Consider the following 23,825-nt stretch of genomic DNA (forward strand, 5'->3'; position numbering starts at 1 on the left):
TGGAACATTATTGCGACAACTTAAAACAGAACGTTTACTTGTCACACACGAAATATCGCTGGGTAAAGGTTGACCTAATATGGATTAATAAAGCAATAAAATAATACTGAGGAAACTTTACCCAGTTTTAATGAGTAGACAACAACACAAGTGTTTTGACTCAAACCAATCGTATGGTAGTGAAGTGTTAAACTTACATGCCACTTTTTGTTACTATACAGTGGTAAAAAAATGGGTCATTAACACAATGTGCTTGTAAGCTTACAACACACAAACTGTTATTCTTTCATATCTTTACACTCCCATTAAACATTCACAGTGCTGGTGGAGACAGTGAGTGAACCCTTGGATTTAATAACTATAACTGTTCAGTGTACTTATTGAATAGATGTAGTACTTACTACTTACACCAAGGTCTCCTCCTGCACTGAAGCTTTATTATCCCTCACTTGTAAGTCACTTTGGATAAAAGTGTCTGCCAAATTAGTAAATGTAATGTAATGTAACAGCCTCCTTTAGTACAATATCCTCAAACAAGCTCCTCCAGTAGCAGAATATCAGACCTGCACAAAGTTCAGGAGGGATTTTTTCCTTTATAGAAGTGTGTCAGCTCAGACATACTCTTAGTCTGGTGTGACCATTTCTCTGCAGGGTCTGGTCTTTGACTGGATCACTCCAGCAGGTGGATTTTCTTTGTTTGAAGTCATTCTGTAGAAAGGGTCATTTTCATGCTGCATCACCTGGAGTTCAGCAGGTGGACAGCCACCCTGACATTATCACCCCGAGGCCACACCCAGAGGCAGCAAAGCAGCCCGCTCCTGTGATTCTTTTAAGCCTTTAAATGTTACTCGTGGCATCTTTTTTTACCTCATTGAGCATCTTTGTTGTGCCTTTGGAGTCTTAGCTGGTCGCCCACTTCTAGGGTGAGTAAGTTGTCTCTATCCTACTTTACGATAGAGTAGTACGTCTGACTGTGGACTGATAAAGATCTAAACTCTGTGAAATCACTCTGTAACCCTTTTGGCTCTATGTAAATCAACAATTCTTGATCCTAAGTCCTCCGAGATCTCTTTTTGTGAAGCTTGGTTCACATCAGGTGATTCTTCTTGTGAACATTTTGAGCAAACTCAAATTGTTTTTATAAGTTAAAGTAGCTCTAACCCACACCTCCAATTGGACTCCAGGTTTGATAGCTCCTGACTCAAGTTAGCATTTGTTGATGTTATTAACTTAAGGGGTGTTGATTTTGCCTTTTCAGATTGTTTCATTTAAAAAAAACTTTTAGGGGTCTTCAGATACGAATACATTTTGTAGCTTAAACATTTTTTTTTATGGTCAGTGTTGTCATGTTACAAAACATTTGCAGACTGCTGTTGTGACCGGAGGAGGAGGAGGAAGAGGAGGAGGAGGAGGAAGAAGAGATGGAGGGTTGGGTGCTGGTGGTGGGGGAATGAAGAGGTTGTCATGGTAACCACTCCTCTGCTGCTGGGGGTGATGATGTAACACTGCCCATCGCTGTGTTTCTGGCCTCTTTTCTCCTTATCCTCCCCACCTACACACGCACACACACACACACACAACACACACACACACACACACACACACACACACACACACACACACACACACACACACACACAGACACACAGACACACACACACACACACACAAACACAGACACAGACACAGACACACAGACACACACACACACAAACACACACACCGCTGCTGCATGCCTGTGACATGGAGTGGTGTAGAGGAGACAGACAGAGAGGTGGAAACAAAGAAAGCCCACTGACTTTACATGACCCAACATTAACAGTGTGATAAGAGAGCCGTCCCCCTGAGCTACTTTTATTACGTGCTGTAATGTAATCTCGTTAAAAAAAATCAGATTATTGTTGCTTTTTTTTTCTCCTTTTCAAGATCACTGGCGCTTGTAATTTCAAAGGAATCCAGCGCTCTTAAGATAAAACAACCCGCTTTTCTCTTCTGTCTCCGATAATTGCTGCTCCCTGCTGCACTGATCACATCATCAAAGCCGTGTGTTTGTGCTCTGTGCATCATTAGACGACAAAAGGCGGAAAGCCTCTGCAGGAGAGTAAGAAAAAAAAGAAAAAGGCTTTTATACAGTAAACAGTGAGGCCATCAGATAGCAGCAGCAGAGGACGATTCCTGCCACATGAGGGCGTCCAACGGCTGCTCTGCATCAAGGTAAAAGGACAAAAGGCAACAAAACAGATTAAACACTTTTATTTTCAGGTCATAGAAATGTGTCACAGATTGAAAATATACATCAGTCGTCAGTCAAAATCAAAGCTGTGCAAAGCTGACTTTACTATCTAAACTAAGAAGAAGGATTCACTTCCCCCTCCAATGATATCAGACATAAAAAGATTGTTAAGAAAATATAAAAGATAGTAATTCTGTGTTTGATATTTTGGCCCAAACGGCCCCGTACCAGGACGTCTACATAAAAACCACCCTCTGATTTGACTTTTTTTTTTCTCCACATAAAACAACAGTTCACTGTTAGCAGTATTGTTTTCTGATCCCAGCTCCTTCATTCAGTCCCAAAGAGTGCACACAAATACTGAGATGCTGATCCAGAACCCAGCAGTTTGTCTTCATCTGTACCGTTGCATAGTTACAAGAGGGAAAGAGATGGAGGTGTTTGTTCAGGCTGCAGCTTCACATCTCTGGCTAAACAGCACCTCCACCACCTTTGGGTCGGCCAGAGTGGAAAGGTCGCCCAGTTCCTTCTCGTTGCGGGCGATCTGCCGGAGGATTCGCCTCATGATCTTCCCTGAATGGATGAGAGTGAGAAGAAGAGGAGGCAGATGAGGAGGAGAGTAGAAGAGGAGGAGTAGATGTTGGTTTCAGGAGGTGTTGAACTATTTACCTGAGCGAGTTTTTGGGAGCGCTGGGGCATTTTGAATGAAGTCTGGTGTGGCGATGGGACCGATTTTCTCTCTCACTGATAAAAGGATAGAGAAAAGGAATCAGTGCCATGCAGAATACAGCCTGGACCATTGTGGGTTTTCTCCCTTTTCTTTACTTTTCTGTATTTTTTTTCTGGCTTTTCTTTGTATTTGCTCTTTCTCCCTTTTCTCCCCTTTCTTTTCTTCTCTTCTTTACTTTTCTTTACTTCTGTATTTTTTTCTCGCTTTTCTTGCTGTTTGCTCTTTTATTTGTTTCTGTACTATTTCAAGAAAGGTTTTCTTCATAAGGCTCTGAGCCTGTCTTCTGATCTGGCTGACTGTTTTCTGAGTGATCAATAAAAATATAGCATATTTCAGGTTAACACTCCAAGAAACAAAATCTTGCAAGGTTGTGTGGTGGGTCCAGGTGGGCGGGGCTTGGGGCATGGCTGAGAGCAGTGACTGCTTTGTGGTGACATCACAAAGTTCCAGAAGTCCTGACGGCTGGTTTTAAGGCTCAGTTTCTGAACACAGGCTGTGTGCATTTCTCTGTGGACTGAGCGCTCTGATACTTTCACAGTATTAATATAGAACCTAGACCTGCTTTATAATCAAAGAGACTCACTCAAAGACTCACTTTATACAAAATCTGACTTTATACAATATGGGACCTTTTAAATCCAAAAATAGCATCATTTTGAGTGGATTTTTCCTTTAACCCTCACAAAACAACACCCCTGTGTCTGAGTCTCACCCAGTCTCTTGAGCTCCTCCACCATTGCGTGGTTAAACTCCCTGCTGTCTTTGAGGGTGACGAAGCAGTAGAGACACTCGCCCTTCACCTTGTGAGGCCGGCTCACCACTGCAGCCTCTGCAACAGCTGGGTGCTCCGTCAGAGACGCCTCCACCTCTGCTGTGCTCATCAGGTGCCCTGGAGGACAACGAAAACACATCAAGTCAACAGTTTTATCAGTGATAACTCATGGAAATATAAGAGAGGAATTCGACAAAGGGTTTCAGGAGAATAAAATGAAAAATGTTCTCAAAAGGCTGCCAGTTGTAATATTATATAACAGAGTAAAAATAACTCAGTTTTGTCTTGTAATAACCTTTTTGAAGGTTTTGCGAATCTGCTGCATTATCAGACAGTAACATCGCGTTGTACGTACCTGACACATTCAGCATGTCGTCTATTCTCCCTGTGATCCAGTAATAGCCATCTTTATCCCGCCTGCAGCCTGAGAGAGAAGAAAACAACTTGCATAACCCCCAGAAGAGTTTTTATAGCACTTTCCTCTCCTTTAAGAGGCTCTTTAGTATTTTAGTGAGAGATCAAGATGCACATTTATGGTGCTTGGACACCAGAGTGATATACAATCTGCATGATAAGAGGGTGAACTTATTATTTTTCTGGTCTCCGATTCAAGGGAGAAAGATGATGTCTTACCATCACCAGTCACATAAAAGCCTGGGAATTTCTTGAAGTAGGTGTTTTCAAAGCGTTCATGGTTTCTGTACAAAGTGCGCATTATTCCAGGCCAGGGCCTCCTGAATACCTGCAACAACACACACAGAATACACACAAACCATGAGAGAACTGCTGCTACTGCTACCATTAATAACAATAAAGCTAATAATGAACTTTATTAATACAGCACCTCTCAAGACAAAGCTACAAAGTGCTTTACATGGCACATATCATGATTAAACCCATTCAGGACTGCAATTAATTTGACATTTCATTCAGCTAAATTATGTAAATAAGTACTGACAAAGAAATCTAATCAAATCCACCACAATAAAATAAGTAAGGAACAGAGTGAAATTAATAAATGAAGGAGGTAAGAATTATTAAAACAACTAGTGCAATCCCACTTACTAGTATTAAACTGAATACAACAATGAGACTGGTTTCAAAATACTTGGCTAATAAAAGTCACCAAGATAAAGACAAAACAAAATAAAACAGCTGCCACATGCAATGCCTCTTACAAGTATAGATATACAACAAAGAGTTGAAACTTACCAGATAACCCTCAGCTTCACCTTCCAGTTCCTCTCCGTGCTCGTTGAGGATGGTCGGCTCCACTCCGAAGAAAGGAAAGGTCTGAAATAGGAGGCGTGGATTTCATGCAACGTTTGCTCCAGATCACAACCTGAATCATAATCCTCTCATGGAAATGAAGAAATGTTGAATCCTACAGATTCGAGCTGAAACCCTTCCTTTCCAGCATGACTATTATGAGTTATGTTTAAAAGTAACATAGATTTTAAAGAGTGGGAGGTAAACAGCATTGAAGGAGATGTTTCCACTTACAGCAGAGCCGGGTTTCAGCGGCGTGGCAGCAGGCAGAGGCGTCAAAACATGACCTCCCTACAGAGACATAAAGACGTACATTATAGTAACTGATACTGACTCTTCTGAAGTCACATTGATCTTATTACCAAATGGGTGAAGTATCTGGGGAAGTATCTGGGGAAGTAATGAAACTATGTATATTGGAGGTCAATAAAAGCACAATGATACATTTTTGTACTGTGGGGACAACCCTAACGCAGCCATATGTACAACCATCTGAAGTGTGTGTTCATTACCGTCTCTGTCTGCCAGAAAGTGTCGACCACGGGACATCTGCCCTGACCGACTACCTCATGGTACCACTGCCACGCCTCTCGGTTGATCGGCTCACCCACTGTACCCAGAATCCTCAGGCTGGAGAGGTCGTACCTGTCAGAGGCAAGTGACAAGATTCATCAGTGCAGATTGATGCAGCCAGGAAAGACAGCTTTACACATTTACTGTCACTCCTCCACAGGTGACATTTCACATGTTTTGTGTTGTTGTTTCAGATTAAAGCTTGACATTTTGGGAAACTGCTTTTTCATTTTCTTGCTGAGAGTTAGATATGAACTTGAAGACTGATGCCACTGTCATGACTTTACAGTAAATATTCAGCTGCAGCCATGAAGTGATTTGCTTAGCTTAGCATAGCATAAAGACTGGAAACAGGGGGAAACAGCATATCAGGGTCCAAAGGTGACAAAATCCACCTCTAAAGCTCACTACTTAACACTGCATATGCCTTCTTCAAAAATACCAGGCTAGCTGTTTCCCCTGTTTCCAGTTTTATACTAAGCTAACTCTTTTTGCCAAGTTCTAGTGTTATACTGACGAGCTGATGCAAACTGAGACTCTGAAAAACTGTCAGTCAAGGGATAATGTCCTCTATTTTCACTGTGAAGCTTACAAGATGAGGTTCAGATGGTCTCTACCTCTGAGTTACAAGTGATACTTTGGAGTGAGTTCCTGCGTCTGTTTTTGACAGATAAGCCTATTCTAAGTTTAAGAACTCTTGCAAATTCACCATAAGAAATGCATGTTCACACGGTTCCAGTCACACCATCACTCTTACAATTTGGTTTCTTCGCTGCTGAGCAAAAGCGTTACATAAGAAGTGTGGTCTTTGAAAATCTAAGGTGAAAATTTCCATATGAAAGCTGGGAAACCCAGATGCAAAAATACACTAGAGACAGCTCTCAGGTGAAGCTGTGCTTTGAAAGTCAGACTCCTCCTGTAGCTTTTGGAAAAAAAAACTCTAAAAAATTAAGGACTTTTCTGAACTGCTGTGATTTCAGCAGATGCTGGCGCTTACTTCTGCAGCGGTTCTCGTCCGTACTTCATCAGCAGGCGGATGGCTGTGGGAGCCGTGTAGAACTTGGTTACTTTGTACTTCTCAATAATCTCCCAGAACCGGCCCACATGAGGATGAACAGGAATACCTTCAAACTGGGAAAAAACATACAGACGTGTCTCTAAGAAGGGAGATACTGGGTGGCATTGTGGTGGTTTTTAATCAAATAAAAGAAACAAAGTTCTCTTTCCCACTCACTAGAACACCTGTAGCGCCGTTTGCAAGGGGGCCATAGGTGATGTAGGAGTGGCCGGTGATCCAGCCGATGTCAGCCGTGCACCAGTACACGTCGTCATGGTGATGATCAAAAACATACTTGAAGGTCAGCGACGTGTAGAGCAGATACCCGGCAACAGTATGGAGAACACCCTGTACCGTACACAAGGACAGGAACATGAATGAGGAGATATTTGGTCAACACAAAGACAGCAGAGAGCAAAACTAAGGGGGCTCTCAAGAGGGGACATGCATGCAGGTGTGTGTGTGTGTTTACACAGTCACATTGTGGGGACTGGGGACCCATTGGTTAAGTCCCCATAAAGAAAAACATAAAATTTTAAGGTGAAGACTTAGGGTAAGTGTGTGTGCAGTGAACATATGTGCACGTGTATCTGTGTGAGGTAAAGACAGAGAAATGATTTCATATTATTTGATGCTCTCAGTGCTTTGTTTTTTGTAATAATAACATATAATTCACACTAATATACAAAACATAGATGCAGATGTGGTGTTTTTGGAAGACAGATAACTTTCTAGAATTGTATTTATGTCTCTTAGCATTAGAAAACCATGAATTCTCTCTAAAGACAGCAGATTATGTAAAAGCCAGCATGCTTAACATCATTACAGGCTTATCAGAGTAGAAAATAGATGCTGTGATTTGTTGTAAAGACGTGGTTTCAGGGAGAATTTGCATGCAGAAACTGAACAGCATGTAATTTTTATAAGCCAGAAAAATTGTGTGTTTCTGCTCTAAACAGGTTTCTACCTGCAGCTGTGTCTTACCTTGGGTTTGCCCGTGGAGCCGCTGGTGTAGAGGATAAACAGTGGGTCCTCTGCGTCCAGCCACTCGGGTTCACACTCTTCAGGAGAGTCTCTCATCGCCTCATCCCACCACACATCGCACTCTGAGTCCCAGGGGGTCTGAACGCACCAGAGCAACAGGGAACGAATCCAACGCATGAAACCACTCATTACATCTGCTCACATCGTGTGCCAGAGGCACAGGCAGCTACACACCATGTCAGTGTCACTGACTGTAATTTACTGTGCCCCTTGGAGGCATATTCTGAATCCAAAATTTGAAGATACCATGTTTTTGGGTTATATTTGTTTTTGTTTTAGCCTCGGATGATGGATTATATGATGCTTTGTGGGTTGAGGACTTTTTATATACAGTCTATGGTTGAGGGCTTACAGACGCCTTCAACTGAAAGATCTTAAATACCAAAAAGCTCAAATGTAGGTTGTTTTTCCTTGTGAGTAAAAAGTGGGAGATACAAGGTATAACATTTCATCATAAGGTGTATGACACAAATGAATGTACAGTAGCAGCCCTAAAGAAGACCCAGATCCTACTTCAGACCTCTAGTACTGCAGCAGCTATCTGCTTTTCTGTGTTGTGATTTGATTTTAATGTGGCATGGAAAACTCAAAACACTTCTAAAGGAAAAAAATATTGTCTTTTAACAAAAGTTTTTCATTTAATTATATCATCATAAATGAGTCATTTTAATTCAGACAGGTTAAATGTTCTATACAAAGTATACAGCTGTAAACCAAACTATTAGGTGCTAGTTTGGTAGTTTTTTTGTTTTTTTTTTACCTGTAGTTTGTTGCACGCAGCTCCACTTTTTGTCCTTAAGGCATGGTGCTTGATGACAAGGCATTTAGTGATGCTAGATGATGCTCTGTAAGAAAATAAAACATATGTGAGAGTCAGTAAAAGGCATCAAACATCATGTCATGGCTGCGGAGTGCTTGTGTTGTCCCACTTTCCAAGAATTTAAGAAATTTCTAGATCATGTGCTCCCTTGGGGCATGTGTTGGTTATCACATGGTACCAAACTATTATTTTATTATTTTTTCATTGAGGGTTTTATTTTATTTATAGAAAATGTTTTCATCAAATTGTGGTGTAACACAGGAGATGGTAAGAGTATATTGTGGTGTCTCAGATATGACATGTAACTTACCTTTACAGCCAGTAAAGTAAGAGTAAGAAACTTTGAGTCACAAATTTGAATTGAAGTTTCATTTTTTCACATAAGGCTTATAAGGTAAAACATAGAAAAGTAAGGTAAGGTAAAAACAAATATTTATTTATGTTGAAATGATACCCCTAAACATGTCTGCATTCATTCATACCCATTCCCAGCATGCTTTGTTTCCCAGCTCTCATCCCTCCCAAGCTCATGTTGCCATGGGAGACAAGCAGCTTGGGCTTCCCTGGAGAATCTGAGTGCTCGATGTTGCCCGGCAACCCTGTACTGTGGAAACCAGGCGGTATGTTTCCTCAATGTACCTGATAACAGCTGATAGGGCTTTGTGGTGTGGGTGTTTATGTGTCCAGTGACTCATATGCTGGGGGTTGAGTCCCATTACCAGCAGCAACTAGTGTAAACAAGGGTGGTTGCTGAGAAGTGGGAAACTGTTGGCCTTGTAAGTAGGACCTACTTTTCCCTGCATTTCTCCATAGCCTCGTCCGCAATCTGTTTCAGGTTGATCAGCTTCTCCCCTCTGTAAACACCATCTGTATAGCACAAAAGGACAGAGGGAGAGGGAGCGACAGATGATGAATAGTTGATGATGTGTATCAACCAGCAGGGAGAAGGTGTTTAAACACTGAGTCACTTTACAACTTCAACATCATCTTTACAGCCCCTGAGCGCTACGATACATCACATCCTGGTGCTGCTGTGTCTCCAAACAGTCTGGTCAAAGGTTAGGCTGGACCTACCTGCTGTTACCAGGACGCTGCTCTGCGCATCCATAATCCTCTCACACAGAGACTCAGAGGAGAAACCTGCAAACTAAACGTGCAAAGAAAAGACAGAGAGAGAGGAAGAGCTGAAAGAAGGAGGTGTAGTGGGAATTATGGCATTGAGAGTAATACTGGTTCATCTCAGCTTGGGTCTTATTTTCATAGTTTTATCTATCATTTGTATTGCAACCACAAAGAGACATTCAATTAAGCAAAATGACTGCAAAAAGACAAAATAACCAAAAAAAAGACAGAAAACATCTACAAAGACATTTAAAATGACAAGAAAGAGATGCAAAACATCTACAAAGAGACCTCAAATAACCTAAAGAGACACAAAACAACTGCAAAGAGGCATAAAACGACCAGAAAGAGACACAAAACAAACACAGAGACATGATATGACCATAAAGAGATGCCAGACAACTACCCAGACATGCAAAGAGACTGCAAACAAACCCAAAATGACCAGCAAGAGACACAAAACACCTACATGACACGCTGCAAAAATACACAAAACCTCTACAAACATAGGCTGCGTGGGTGGTAGTCATTTTGTGTCTCTTTCAGTCTGAGTGTGTTGCTCTCATGTAGGAGTGTGGGGGGCCTTTTACTGTGCCCAGGGGCCTTTTGTGTCATAATCCATCCCTGTGTATTACTAATTACAACATTGTACTCATCCAAGTAAAAAGTCCATCGGGGCAAGAAAGAAAAACTTAAAACATGTCAGCGGTTTAGCTGCATTATCTAAACCACTTTATTCATCTATTTTCAGGTTTGTGCCTCCCTTAACCAGGTTTAGCTAACCAGCTAGCTTACCTGTTGATCTAGAAATGGTCATTATCACTATTCAGTTCAGTGTAAGGATTCATAAGTCACTGACTATGTAGCCTAGTTAATATTTTTCTAACCTTAAAATATGTAACGCAACCAAAATAGCAAATTTAGGCTTTTTATCTGGTGTAGCTACAAAGTTAGCAACAGGGCTAACCACCTTGAAACAATACATGAACACTCTGCTTGTAGCCTACTACTGTTATGATATATTATAGCTTTACCATTATTTCTTAGTGGTTACTTGAGGCTATATGGGCTGCTGCTCCCTCTCATCACCATGTGCGGAAGGGTCACTTTGCTTAATATTACATAATGAACCAGACATTTATAATTGTTCTTTTATATGATTGTCATTTGCTGCATCTCCTGCCAGACACTTGTGTTCTGTCCGAGGTTAATAGTTCACAGAGTGTAAAGTTTCAGTGTTCATGACAGCGCTATGAATCAGGCCACTGAGGACTCTGGACTCAGCAAAATGTCACTGCATGAGTGGCTCTGGCAGTCCTGTTTGGCTATTGGTGACTGAATTTTATGCCAAGCTAATTTATGATTAATACAGTTACATGTGAATCTAAAAAGCCGGTGCTATCCCGACGATTGTTATGTTGCTAAGTGATGTTTATATCAATTATAATAAAAACATAGAGTGGAAAATATACAACAATGACCAAGCAGAGACAAGGTCGCTCACACTCAAGTCTGCCAAAAACAGGCCTTAGCAAGCTATAAAATTAACCCACCTCGGAGCAGCCTGGAGATATTTTTAACAAGGCTACCAGCCTTTGCATAGATGGGTAAGGTTGAATTGCTAAATTAGTGCTGGCTTTCTTGCAAAACTGCACTGACTCTGATGTCTTCCCAAAGCTGGATACAGCCAGTAAATGTCTGACCCATATATTGAGGGCAGGTGCTGCTGTGTTCACACAGATGACAGCTGATAACTGCAGGTCCAGAGTAGTCTGGACTAACAGAAGCAAGTTTCAGTTTCAGCAGATGTTTTCCCAGGGAAAGGGGTCAGAGCAACAAACACGGCTAACAAACCTGTTGATTGACTTAATTTGAACTGAATTTAGATTGCCTACATGACACTGCATGAAGCAAACTCATTTGATCTGCTGATATACTATACTATGATACTGTCACACTGTGAATACACTTTTAGTTATTTTTTTGAGTAGGATGCACTTCTAGTTTTGGATAACATCCAGCTCTTGTTCTCATCAAGATTGAATGCACTAATTGTACAAAAGTATCTACCAAATGAATGAAATAAAAATGCAGAAAAAAATGAAAATGATAAATTCTGTAAAGTCAGTGAAATGGGTGCTTCATCAAACCACTTACCACAATAGAGTGGACAGCACCTATCCTGGCACAGGCCAGCATAGTGTAGACCAACTCTGGGATCATGGGAAGGTAGATAGACACCCTGTCTCCCTTTTTCACACCTGGGTCAAGGACAAAAGGACAGTTTTAGGCTGAGTTTTGGCATGTTGAGTTGTGGCCCAGATACTGTTCGGTATGTTCGATATGCAACAAGTACATTGGACACACTGTACAGAGCCATATCTGGTGGCTTGTGGTATGCTGGCTACGGGCCAAATAACAATGCTAATACCATGTCATTTCACAGGAAATGTTGATTTTAGATGATACTTTTACTCGGTTCTACTTAATAGTTAATATATTGGATCTACTGTATTTTTTCAAGATATTCACTGAAATGGAAATAAATAATTAATGATGATGCTATTTCAATGTTTTGTCAAGGTCAAAGAGGTGTTCTTCACTGCTCTTCTAACTTCGTTTTACGCAACTCATCTCATTAGTAGTTAAAGAAGCCTTCAGGTTCTCACCCATTTGCTTTAGGACATTAGCACAGCGGCACACCTGGCTCAACAGCTGGCCATAGGTGATGGTCATGTTGTGGTCAGGTGAATTTCCCTCCCTGGGAAGACAAAATACAAAAGCAGAAACACACTCAAAATCTGTCACTGTAATGTAAAACCTGTGTCAGGTTGCATGAACCTCTGTCTGTATGTGTTGCTTTTTTTATACCTCCACATACACTGCTTCATCCAACAGTACCTATTCAAACATCATGTAGTTGTTGAGTTCATTGCGGAGATAACTTGTTCCTGTGTCTATATTGGGTTTGGATGTTTGTCAGGACTATGTGGAACAAGGTTTCACAGGGTGGCAGACAGCATGGTAGCAAGCTTCTCGTGTGAGACTGAAGCCAAAACACTGCAACAACCTGGCATCAACCTTATCACAAGCCAGGGAATGGTGAAATAAATGATTACTCTGATTAAACTAATTTCCATCTTGATTTTGGTCCCACCACATCAACAAGACTGTTCTTATCAAGGTTTTAAATCATATTTATTCAAATGTTAACTGACAAAATTACAGTCCTCATAAAAAACTGACCTGATCTGATCTGACCTGGTTTAAGGATTACCTCAGCCTTTGTATGCACTGGCAAACTCAAATTACCTGCGGAATTCCCCAGGGGTCAGTCCTTGGACTTCTTTTATTCAACTGCTACAAACTTTTCTACTATAATTTTGCTGATGAAACCCAAATTTACATATGTCTATCAATAAATGTGTATGGTCCATAAATAAATGCATTGAGCAAATTAACCAACATTTAAATAAGAAAAAAACTGTGTTTATAGTTTTGAAAATCAGTGCTCATCATTATTCTCTGTCGCTGAAAACTAAAATCCAAGTGATAAATCTTGGTTTAGCCATGAAATTCTACCTAAATATTCACAGCCACGTTGGGACAATAACAAAGTAACCTGTTGCCACCTTAAAATTTAGCAGGAATTACAGAATTCACATACAAACAAGATTTAGGAAACTTAATCCAAGCCTTTTCTCAAGTAGGTTGGACTTCTGTAATAGGATTTCCTCAGGTCTGTCTAAAAAAAACTCTTTGACAGCTGCTGCTCATTCAGAATGCTGCTGCTTAAGATCTAACAAAGACCAAGAAGAATCACTAAATTGTTTTGAGGCCAAGTGCCATTACATCCAAAAATAGAGAAGCTGCTTTTAACTGCTGTGCTGCCAACAAATCCTCCAATCCATACGAGCATGTCGGTCATTTTTTCCTACCCTCAAATATGACCCAGAGGAGTGTTTCCTAATATAGTGTCCTTATCATGAACAAACTCCAGAATATCTGAGACATGACTAATTTAAGATGAATCAAAGCTGGTGATGTAATGTATGTTAATCGTTGCTTTAATTAGACTTTGTTCTGTTTAGTTTTTTTTTACTATCTATGCTATTTCATTTATTTGATTTCTTCTTTGTGTTTTCTTTTAGTCTTCTATATAATTCATTTTATGTCACTTATTCTGCTGTTTTAATCTAAATGAATTATGTAATGCTCTTATCTTCTGTATACATTCATTGCTGTTGCTTAACCTTTTCTTGCCTAAAAGGGAAAACTTAATTAAAAAACTTACGTAGTTTCAGATGATGCATAACTCATCAGCTGATAAATGGCTGCACTACCTGTTTTTTCGATTTATATTAAATACCCTGATGCATGATGTTTCTCTTTTTGCTATATTATCCCACCCACTGAAAAAGAAAATTTTGTTAGGCATATTTGATATTAAAACCATTTGTTACTAACACTTTATAGGCTTTATAGGCTTTATAGTAAGCTATATATCATAGCTTTAAAGTGACCATGAAATGCCTTGTACATTAAACCAGATATAATTATCATCATCTCCAATGTTAAAGCAGTGATGATCATTTAAAACAAAAGTAACAGTTAGCTATGTGAAAGCGATTACTTTTATGTTGATGCCTTTTATTTGGTGGTTTGATTTGGCAAATCAGCATAATCCCTTAAATTTTATGCTTTAGTCACAACACAGTGTAAAAACAATTAATTTCCTCAAGAAGCCCCTTGGGGTTAAATAGTTTTTATTTGTGGATGGTAATTTCACATCTTTTTTGAAATACAAACATCTATTGATCTCATAGTATTAGCCTGTGTTATCAAGTTGACTCTTGCAGCTGCCAGTAACAGCCAGTGTTAGATGCAGTAGCAAGTAAAAGCAACTAAAAGATTATACAGTTTGACTTTTAAGTTAAAGTCTTGGTCTCTTATTTTTCACAATGTTGTACTATTTCAGTTTTCTAGATGCTATCTGGACAACACAACACAACAACACATATAAGTGTTAAACAGGTCAAACCAAACTATCTGGTCACTGACAACTTTCATATAAATACAGTATCAACACAGCTGACACGCTATATCCTCCTCACATTATGTGCTGCTGAAACAGGCATGGCAAACACTTGAGCAGATATATTACATAAGTGCTTTGATGTAGCGCAAACATCAAGACATGTGGGTGAGTCTATACTGTGCCTGGTTCCATTGAACCCCTATTACTGCTGAGCTTGCAGAACAACTATGTCTTGTTTGCTAAGATTCTTCAGTTGACAAAACAAATGCACTATGTGCCATAACATAAAGTTAAAAGACATTAAGTAGAGCCTTTACGGTGGACTTTTGAAGATGTGAGATTCGTTTAAAAAGTACAGAAGTCAGAGGCTGGAAAGAGAACAGTTATGAAATCTATGTTCTAACAAACTGTAGATAGTCTTATTCTGTAAACAATCTATGAGACTCTTATTGGACTTTTATTATTGTAAGACTCTGTCAAGATTCAGGTAGAAGCAGGTTTTGTAGTATAACAAAACACAATAAATTTGCTTGATGAGTTTTGCAGGAGTCTTAAATCTGCTGTATTCCTAGAATGTCAAATGTGTTGGACCCAAATCATGAATTCTGGGAAAATTTCACAACAAATCCTGTTAAATGCTCTCTTTTTTTTATTCTGGCAGCAGAGAGACTGAAACACTGACATTGTGTTGCAGTGACTGTGGTTTGTTTTGGTGCACTGAGGTTGCAACTGGGGACACAGCAGTTGTTATTGCCTGGAATACTTGACATAACTCCAGGCCGTATTTCCCATTAAAGCCATCATTCACTCAGGGCACGCGTTGTCGCTTACCAGTAATAGGCAACCTTTTCACCGAGGTTCCTCTCCCTCACATGCCTGTCCAGGACATTATAGCATATGTTGGTTTTAGCCCCTTCCATGCATTTGACATATATGTTCCCTTTTGTCACATCAAAGTTGTACTGCAGCATTGGCCCTGTTGGTGGCTTCTTCCAAAAGAACTCATCAGCAACCTCTTTCCAGAAAGCTGAAATAAAGTTATAGCAGTGTTACATGCTGCAGACAGGGCAGATAAACACTGAGAGATACTGCATAAAGACAGGCTCAGAGTAGAGGAAATGCAAGAAAACACTGCAAGTACTGCACTAAAAATATAGACGTGTTTGACCTACCTTCTGGATTCTCAAGAGACTTCCTGTACAGTGCCAGATAAGAGTTAAAATCAGGCACATGAGCATCCCTCTGCAGGTCATCAGAAGGGTAGTACATTTTGTCCTGAGATTCAGGAACAACCATTGTGGAAGGACAGATGTAAACAGGCCTATATCATCTGACGTTCAGTCAAAAAATGGGTTAATCTGGAGTCACTGCTGATCTGTCTGGATTGCTCCCGGGTAAGGTAAGAACACTACAAGGCCTTCTGGACTGAAGCAACACAATTCAGCATGCACATAAAGACCCACCTCTAATCCCTGAGCTGGAGGCTCTCTCCAGTCTGCTTAGTGCCAGGGCAGCCAATCGATTCACAGGGTGCGGCACTCCCACTTTTTCATTGGATGAGCCCTCCCTGGCCTGTTGATAGCATTATTTTTCCAAGCAAAGAGGTGGAGGAGGAAGAGGGAGGAGGAGGTGTGCAGTTTGATGAATGCTAGGGATTCAGTCAGGAGAAGGGAGGCTTGATTTGACAGAGAGGGTGATTGGTGCTCTCAGATTAAAAAAGAAAGAAAAAAAAGTGACAGCTATTAAACAAAATCCCAGTTCCTTAATTATACATGCATATATTTTTATGTTTTGTGGACTTTTATTAACTTACACATTATATTGTGTTTTTCAATTTGTTTCAAGAGGTCTTTAGGCAGATCAACATATAACCATTGCTTAACTTTTATACTCTGACTGCAAACATATGTCATTGTCACATTGTACAATTTACCTTTTTTAAAAACCTTTCTTGAGTTTCACATTTTTCTTATCTTATCTTATTGCATCTGAACCAATTTAAAAATTACATGACAAAAATAAATGAAAAAAGTAAACTAAAACTAATGCAATGGCTATAGAAAAAATAAATATAAGATGGAAAAATCATTCTGGATAGAGTAGCCACTAAAGATTTCTATATGTTTTCATTTATTCATTATATGCCTTCTCCTAACTGACTGCAATCTATTGTAATTATGTTAATTGGCGTCTCACTTTATCATATTATTTGGATTTTATCCTTCCTTTACTGAGAAGCACTTTGAAGCATTGTTTTTAAGTGTTAAAAGTTTTCATCATTATTATATTTCATTGTTATGATATGTAATAATGTATCATTAATAAAATATTTGCTCTTTTTATACTTTGGATCATATGTCCCTAGCGGGTGAACATACAACGTGAACTATCATTTAGGTTACGTAACATACCTCAGAGGAAATGTCCAAATGGCTGTTGGCATCATTTGTTTTTAGCTCAAATTCCTATCTGCGATCGATTGAGTGACGCCGCGACTGAAACGACGTCAGACCGTCCTAATCGAGCGTGATAACGCTTGTGTTGATGTCCGCCGCTGCCGTCCTGTCTATCTACTAACTAACCGGGACCAAACTTCGAGCCCCAAGATGTTTTTGTCTGCTGCTGTTCGCTCTGCAGTGTCGCAAACGGTATGGTTGTGATATTCTTTATGATTCTGGGTAAAGGTTTAAATGCTATTTTTGGTTATTTGGAGAGAAAGTGCTGTGACTCTTCACAAGGGCAAGCAGCAGTGGAGGCCGCTAAGCCAACTAACGTTGGGTAACACTAGCATGCTAGCTAGTTTAGCTTCATGCTGTCAAGCATTTACAAGGTGATTATTGGACAAATGAGCAATGCAAAAAAGTCTCTCTGGTTTTAAACATTTATCTATTGGAATTAGCTTCACTATTCTCGTTTGCCTGACGTTTGCCTAAACTTTCCTTTTCAAAATAGTCAGTGTCAGTTGATGTTGCAGCTGTTGACATGATTTAAAAAATCAATTGCTGTATTTATGAAAACACGGCATTAAGAAAGGACCGACAGTAGCCTCATGTTCTTTAATGGCGATTCTACATTTCTAACGAGTGCCATTTAAAGATTTAAATCAATATTCTTGATAATCTAAGACCTGTATTCCATAAAATGTGTAAATGTTAATGAAAATGGACACGTGTGATTCTGTAGGTAAATATACCTTTGTAGCGAATACTAACTAGTGCTTAAGATACGTTGTGATGGTTAGTTAGTCCCCTATTATGACGAAAACAGTCAGATTATTATCTTTTGTCCTGGTAACTTTTATGAGCTACAATCAAAACAGAAAATAGCTTCATGAATTTTACAAATTTATGTAAAAGTCACGATATTACACACTCTCTGTGGTAGACAATGGCAACATCAGCTATCATTTTTTCTATTTAACTTATCCATTTACCTTTACTTTCAGGTAGTTTCATATTTCAAGCAAGGCATACCTGCAAAAAGTCTGTCTCTTGGATAGTTTTAGTATCATTTATACACTACCAGCTAATTTAGGTCATCTTTCTCTCTGTGTTTTCAGGCCAGGCAGGTCAGGAGCCTGCATCGGTCTGCTGCACGCGCTGGGGCTGGTGGCATCTTCGTGGTGAGTTACAGTGTCTGTGTCCAAAAAATAAGAAGGTGGATATTGAGTAGCCACCAGAGCTGTATAATCAGGCCCACTTATTTATTGTCTGTCGAATACCCCACAATTGGCATTCAGAGTTGAATTACTGTATTAAGTGTTTATTGTCATTTTGTCAGTATTCTTCAGACAGCATCTGTTAAATGTAAAAAAGTGATCCTAAACTTTCCTTTTCAATTAATTTAGTCAGATTTCAATCTGGCTCTTAAATCACAGACTACTCTTGTATGAGAAAGTAGTGAATGCACTGAGCTATGAAGTAAAAAAGTAATCGACACTGAATGACCACTGTGATAGATAACCAGATTTTTCTTTGCCATGCTTAAAACATTCATGATAATATGCAATATTATCGCTGTTAATTGCCCTTATTACTGAACTCTGTGGCCTTGTGTCAGTGTAGTCTGTCCAGCTAGTTGATGCATTTCGAAAGGGCACTTAAAACAGATCTCACAGGGTTTCATGAAATGGGATTAAACAACTGGAGAAAATCAAATTAGATTTATTCTTCCATATTTGAGGAAGATGTAAATTGTTCATCTAACTTAGTTTTTCCTCATGAAACAGGCCAGTTTGACTCTGGTGTTTACACACAATACCAATATAAACAAATATTTCACTACCACAAACTTGAGTGAGTATAGTTTTAGAAATTGTATTTACCAGTTGTTTGCATGTGATTACATCAGTTATATTTGTTTCAGCATGAATTGTAAATGTTTGTAAATTTAGTGTGTAAGTTTGATCAATGCATAACTCGGTTTCTGCTTCCATTCTTGCTTAAATAATCCCAAAGGTATAATTTTTCCAAAAGCTACTAATTCATCCAGGGAGCCACCTTACAGCCTACTCAAACCATGCTGTGCAACAAAAACATCACATGTGATATTGTCATGTTATGGAAACATGCCATGGTTTCATACTCTCTTGGTAATAAAGATGTTTTTGATCCGTGATTGGACTAAAAAAAGTATGGCTGAATTGTCTTTGAGTCACTCCTCTTTATCGAGGAATGTTTTTGACATCTTTAACATCAAACACCTTTAAAGTTGTTCTTTCTTTTAATTGCTCAAATGATATTTGCTGTTCACAAGGGGGCAGTGTGTACAGAAATGTTATCTGTGTTGAGACTTTTCAATGGTCTGAAAGAAGCACTGGTTTGACCTCTGGGCTCAGATGATGGGTTATTATTTTTTAATAGATACTATTAGATACTGCTCATGAGCCTGTTACTTGCACTTAATTGTTGAACAAAAATTTATCTCTAACAGCATCTTCACATTTTTGATGAATAAATTGACTGATACATGTTATTCAAAAATGAATAAGGATAATTATACATTTGGTGCAAATAATATTAATTGTCCTTTAATACCATTATCTTTCTTTCTGTTTTAGCACAGAGATACTCCTGACAACAACCCTGATATTCCTTTTGAGTTCACTGAGGAGAACAAAAAGGTAAGACAGGTCAAGGTCACTGTGACCTCACAAAACCTGTTTTTGGCATCGTGAATGCAACATCTCAGGAAAGCCTAGAGGGAATCCCTACAAATCTGGCACAAACGTTCTCTTGAACTCAAGGATACACTGATTAGAATTTGGTGGTCAAAGGTCACTGTGACCTCACAAAACACATTTTTTACCTTGTGAAGGCAATATCTCAGCAACCCCATGAGGGGGTTTCTTCAAATTTGGCACAAACATTCACTTTGACCTAAACATGAACAGATTAGATTTTGGTGATCAAATGTCTAGGTCACTGTGAGCACACAAAGCTTGTTTTTGGCCATAACTCAAGTATTCACATGCTAATTAACTGCAACTGCACTGGTTGGCGGAGGTATTAAACCTCCAGGCGGTTATTCTAGTTTATATCCAACAATTCCCTGTTTGCTGAGTCCAACATGTATTTTTGTACGAGTGTTTGATACAGATTTCAGATATACCTATCTTATTTTATTTTACAACAATGGTAGTTTTATTTTGTTTAAGCCAGTTTCACTACTTTAAGCCAGATTCTTTTTTGTTTTTCTGAAAGGTTGAAACATAATACTGGTATTTTCTATCCATATAAATGGGTACTCGGCACAGTGCCAGTTAAACATGAGCACTTCATCATTATCACCAATATGTAACAAGTATTATTAAAGTTCAAATTCACGTTACTTTTTAAAGCTGACATTAACCCCTAGAAAGTATGCACTGTAAATCTCTTGTAAATATCTGAGAGGATAATGCTTTTATATGAACATTGCTTCACAGTTTAAATGTATCTAACTGTAAAATAAATTAAGTCCAAAAGAGGAATGCAATGATTCAGTTATTCTAAGCTGCAAGCAAGTTCATATAATATATATATATATATATATATATATATATACATACACACACACACACACACACACACACACACACACCATAACAAATATATTTTTTTTATATGTTTTTCCCATGTAGAGGATTGAGGCAATCATTTCAATGTACCCGGAAGGACACAAGCAGGCAGCCACCATCCCCGTGTTGGATTTAGCCCAGAGGCAACATGGATGGCTCCCCATCAACGTCATGAACAAGGCACAGTGATTCTTCTGGAATTTGTTTTACAGCTGTGTGATGACAATTTCTCTTAGAAAAATCAGTTGCATAACAGTTTTATTAAGCACGATACAGCATCTGGTCTTTTTTGTAATATAAGGAAACCTCACTGTATGTATGTAATTGTTTTCACTCAGGTTGCTGAGGTGCTGGAAGTTCCTCCAATGAGAGTGTATGAAGTAGCGACATTCTATACGATGTTCCTGCGTCAGCCCGTGGGAAAATACTTCATTCAGATCTGCACAACAACACCCTGCATGCTCTGCAACTCAGACAGCATCCTGGAGGCCATCCAAAACAAACTGGGTGAGAGAGCCATTTTCCATTTTTACAGCAGAACACCAATAAAGAGATGACAACACAGACTTTTTTTAATTGTGTATATTTGAGATCAACAGAGATGGGAACAAACATGTAAATATACAGTTGTCAGTGCTATTCAAACAACAGCAAGCTGTAGCAGCACAAGAAAACTCCAGCTGCCAGACAGAAATCAAGCCAGACAATAACTAACATACTTCAGTATTGTGGCGTACTCAGTCAACCAAATTAGTGACATTTATTTTTTAGTTGTAACTTGCATGTAGTGTTACAGGTGAGTTTTATCAGGGAGTACTGCTTGAGTTCAGAAACACTACCTGCTGCTGGTCAGGAGATTAGCTACATATATAGCATGTCTTCATTTGTTTCTCTACAGGTATCAAGGTTGGAGAGACTACTCCTGACAAGATGTTCTCGCTAATAGAAGTGGAATGCCTAGGTGCCTGTGTGAATGCTCCAATGGTCCAGATCAATGACAACTATTATGTGAGTGCAGATGGCGCCCTTACTGAACATTATAACTAAATTAGAAAAATTAGGTTAAAGCCTGAAATGAGTTTTGCAAAGAATGTCTGCAGAGAATATATCTTTCAGCCCCATTTCTGGAATGCAAACTTTTCTGGTTATTGAAGCCAGTGTAGGTGTGGTACAGTCTACAATACACAGGCTTGAAAGAAAGGAACAGTGGCAAATGGAAACTGTCTATAAACTAAGAATAATAATCAATCTTAAATCAATAATAATATGGCTGGAACAACAATGTTGTCTCATCCATGAACTCAAAAAATAGATTAACTTCATGAGTTAGATGTGATATGAAAAGCTTGGTTTATGGATTTGTGGTTAAACATTATCTGAAACTAATTCTGCACTTAATTGCCATGGGAAATTCAGTTATTGCAAGTTGAGCACAAGTGAATGACCCAATTAAAGTAAATGTGACTGAGAAAGGACAAATTTCCTCTTAACACCGCAAATTGCTGAGGTATTATCATTAGAGGCAGAAAAGGTAAAATGTCTTCCCAGCAAAAGTGAGGCATTACTGGGTTTAGCATTTTATGTGAATAGGTAACACTCAGAAATACTTGCAGTCTTTGGTCAGTCCTTGATTTGGTCAGTTTGGCAGTTTTATATAAGATGACACCATTTGTAAAGAAGCACTTGAACATGTGTCAGGTTGTTAATGGCTTCTAAACCTGAAGGTAGAAGCTCAGAAGCAGCACCAAGGCAACATTAGTGTAGCTGCAAAGATCTGCATGTTTAACATTATGATAGAAAATAATGCAATAACTGAGCCCCTTTTAACACTAGTGTTGTTAGATAAGAGTCTACGTCCATTAATTATTCTCAGAACTACCTAGTGTTTTGTTTTTTAAGCTATTTGGGGCATTTTTGCCTTTATCCTGATGGTATAGTTAGAAATAAACACTAAAGTTGGGGGGAGAAAGAGGGGATGTCATACAGCAAAGGGCTAAGGGTCAGACTTGAACCCGTGGCTGCTGCGGTTAGGATTAATTTTATGTGGTATGCTCTCTACCAGGTGAGCCACCAAGGTGCCCCAGAGCTACCAAGTGTTAATGTGATTGTGTGAAAAATAATGTTTCAGGTCTGTAATAAGGCAGACTAGCTATACTCTGGTTGAACTGGTTACCTTAAAAACAAATGAAAGGGCTGTTATTTGACACAGTCTGGAAATGAGTTGACTATTAAAGCCTGTTTTATTATCTTTAGTATGTACCACAGAAGTAACATGTAGTTCACTAATGTTTTATTAGAAGCTAACAATAAACGTGAATGTGAAAACAACTATCGCTGTATCTGAAGCAGTTTTGCAAGTAAAAAATTAATGGCACCAAGTGCTCTGCTATTGCAGCAAAAATGATTTTTAAGCCCTCAATATCCTATTATCCCTGACAAAAGTTATTTTGAACTTCTGTTATTATTTAAAGAAACATTTTGACCGTCAGTGTTTTTAGAATAAGCTGTAATCATCATAAACTCCTTTTAATTGCAGAGGTAGCGTTTAATATATTGCCTTCTAAATTCCCTCCTTCTTCTGTAGGAATTAATAGTTTTGATAATGTCTTCAAAAGCAGGTTGAAGAGTGTGAAATAAAAAAAATATGAAGACCTTAAAAATCCAGCACAAAACCATTAGCAATGAAAAGCAGAGCACAATGCTTCTTTTTTTTCTCATTTATCCTGCTTGTTTTCAGGAGGACCTCACACCTAAGGACATTGAGGACATTATCGATGAACTTAAAGCAGGCAGGGTCCCGGAACCAGGACCTAGGTACAAATAATTTCTATATTTTTCATCTTGACATTGACAGTTGCATGTACACTGGCTGCACATTAAGACATATTTTCTTTCCCTTTTTCTAAAGGGGTGGCCGTTTCTCCTGTGAGCCTGCAGGAGGATTGACTTCTCTGACAGAGCCTCCTAAAGGACCAGGCTTTGGTGTAAGAGCGGACCTGTAGACATTTTTCGGCTACAATCTGCTTTTTTCAAAAGCAACTTGTCCCTGAAGCTGATATAATGGTTGACGCAAACATATTGTGTAAATAAATTGTTCATGTACCTGTGC

The 23,825-nt window shown here is 39.0% G+C and overlaps 2 protein-coding genes across 2 annotated transcripts; one reads left to right on the forward strand and one right to left on the reverse strand.

Annotated features, from left to right (window-relative positions):
- Nucleotides 1-2,260: 2,260 nt before the first annotated feature.
- LOC111230968 (acetyl-coenzyme A synthetase, cytoplasmic-like) lies at nucleotides 2,261-16,115 on the reverse strand. Its single transcript, XM_022757875.1, has 18 exons — nucleotides 15,831-16,115; nucleotides 15,490-15,685; nucleotides 12,290-12,381; nucleotides 11,778-11,881; nucleotides 9,573-9,645; nucleotides 9,290-9,365; nucleotides 8,439-8,523; nucleotides 7,619-7,756; nucleotides 6,812-6,982; nucleotides 6,575-6,708; nucleotides 5,517-5,649; nucleotides 5,239-5,295; nucleotides 4,948-5,028; nucleotides 4,369-4,477; nucleotides 4,091-4,159; nucleotides 3,676-3,852; nucleotides 2,903-2,977; nucleotides 2,261-2,806 (listed from the first exon to the last, which is right to left on the reverse strand). The coding sequence occupies exons 1-18, from the start codon at nucleotides 15,952-15,954 to the stop codon at nucleotides 2,679-2,681; spliced, it is 2,022 nt and encodes a 673-aa protein (XP_022613596.1). The 5' UTR covers nucleotides 15,955-16,115; the 3' UTR covers nucleotides 2,261-2,678.
- Nucleotides 16,116-17,159: 1,044 nt separating this feature from the next.
- ndufv2 (NADH:ubiquinone oxidoreductase core subunit V2) lies at nucleotides 17,160-23,825 on the forward strand. Its single transcript, XM_022757876.1, has 8 exons — nucleotides 17,160-17,306; nucleotides 18,218-18,280; nucleotides 19,718-19,780; nucleotides 20,780-20,896; nucleotides 21,055-21,223; nucleotides 21,615-21,724; nucleotides 23,454-23,530; nucleotides 23,625-23,825. The coding sequence occupies exons 1-8, from the start codon at nucleotides 17,265-17,267 to the stop codon at nucleotides 23,716-23,718; spliced, it is 735 nt and encodes a 244-aa protein (XP_022613597.1). The 5' UTR covers nucleotides 17,160-17,264; the 3' UTR covers nucleotides 23,719-23,825.

Source organism: Seriola dumerili, unplaced genomic scaffold (genome assembly GCF_002260705.1).
Source record: "Seriola dumerili isolate Sdu_G_001 unplaced genomic scaffold, Sdu_1.0 BDQW01000291.1, whole genome shotgun sequence".
In the NCBI taxonomy this organism is placed as follows: domain Eukaryota; kingdom Metazoa; phylum Chordata; class Actinopteri; order Carangiformes; family Carangidae; genus Seriola; species Seriola dumerili.

Excerpts from the sequence above, each read along its gene's own strand:
- LOC111230968 (XM_022757875.1), bottom strand. The coding sequence starts at position 15,954 with ATGGTTGTTCCTGAATCTCAGGACAAAATGTACTACCCTTCTGATGAC. Across the intron at positions 9,646-11,777 it reads GTGCTGTCCACTCTATTGTG|TTTGCAGGTTTCTCCTCTGA; the intron begins GTAAGTGGTTTG and ends TTGCACGTTTAG. Across the intron at positions 3,853-4,090 it reads CGACATGCTGAATGTGTCAG|GGCACCTGATGAGCACAGCA; the intron begins GTACGTACAACG and ends GTTGTCCTCCAG.
- ndufv2 (XM_022757876.1), top strand. The coding sequence starts at position 17,265 with ATGTTTTTGTCTGCTGCTGTTCGCTCTGCAGTGTCGCAAACG. Across the intron at positions 19,781-20,779 it reads TCACTGAGGAGAACAAAAAG|AGGATTGAGGCAATCATTTC; the intron begins GTAAGACAGGTC and ends TTTCCCATGTAG. Across the intron at positions 23,531-23,624 it reads GTCCCGGAACCAGGACCTAG|GGGTGGCCGTTTCTCCTGTG; the intron begins GTACAAATAATT and ends CTTTTTCTAAAG.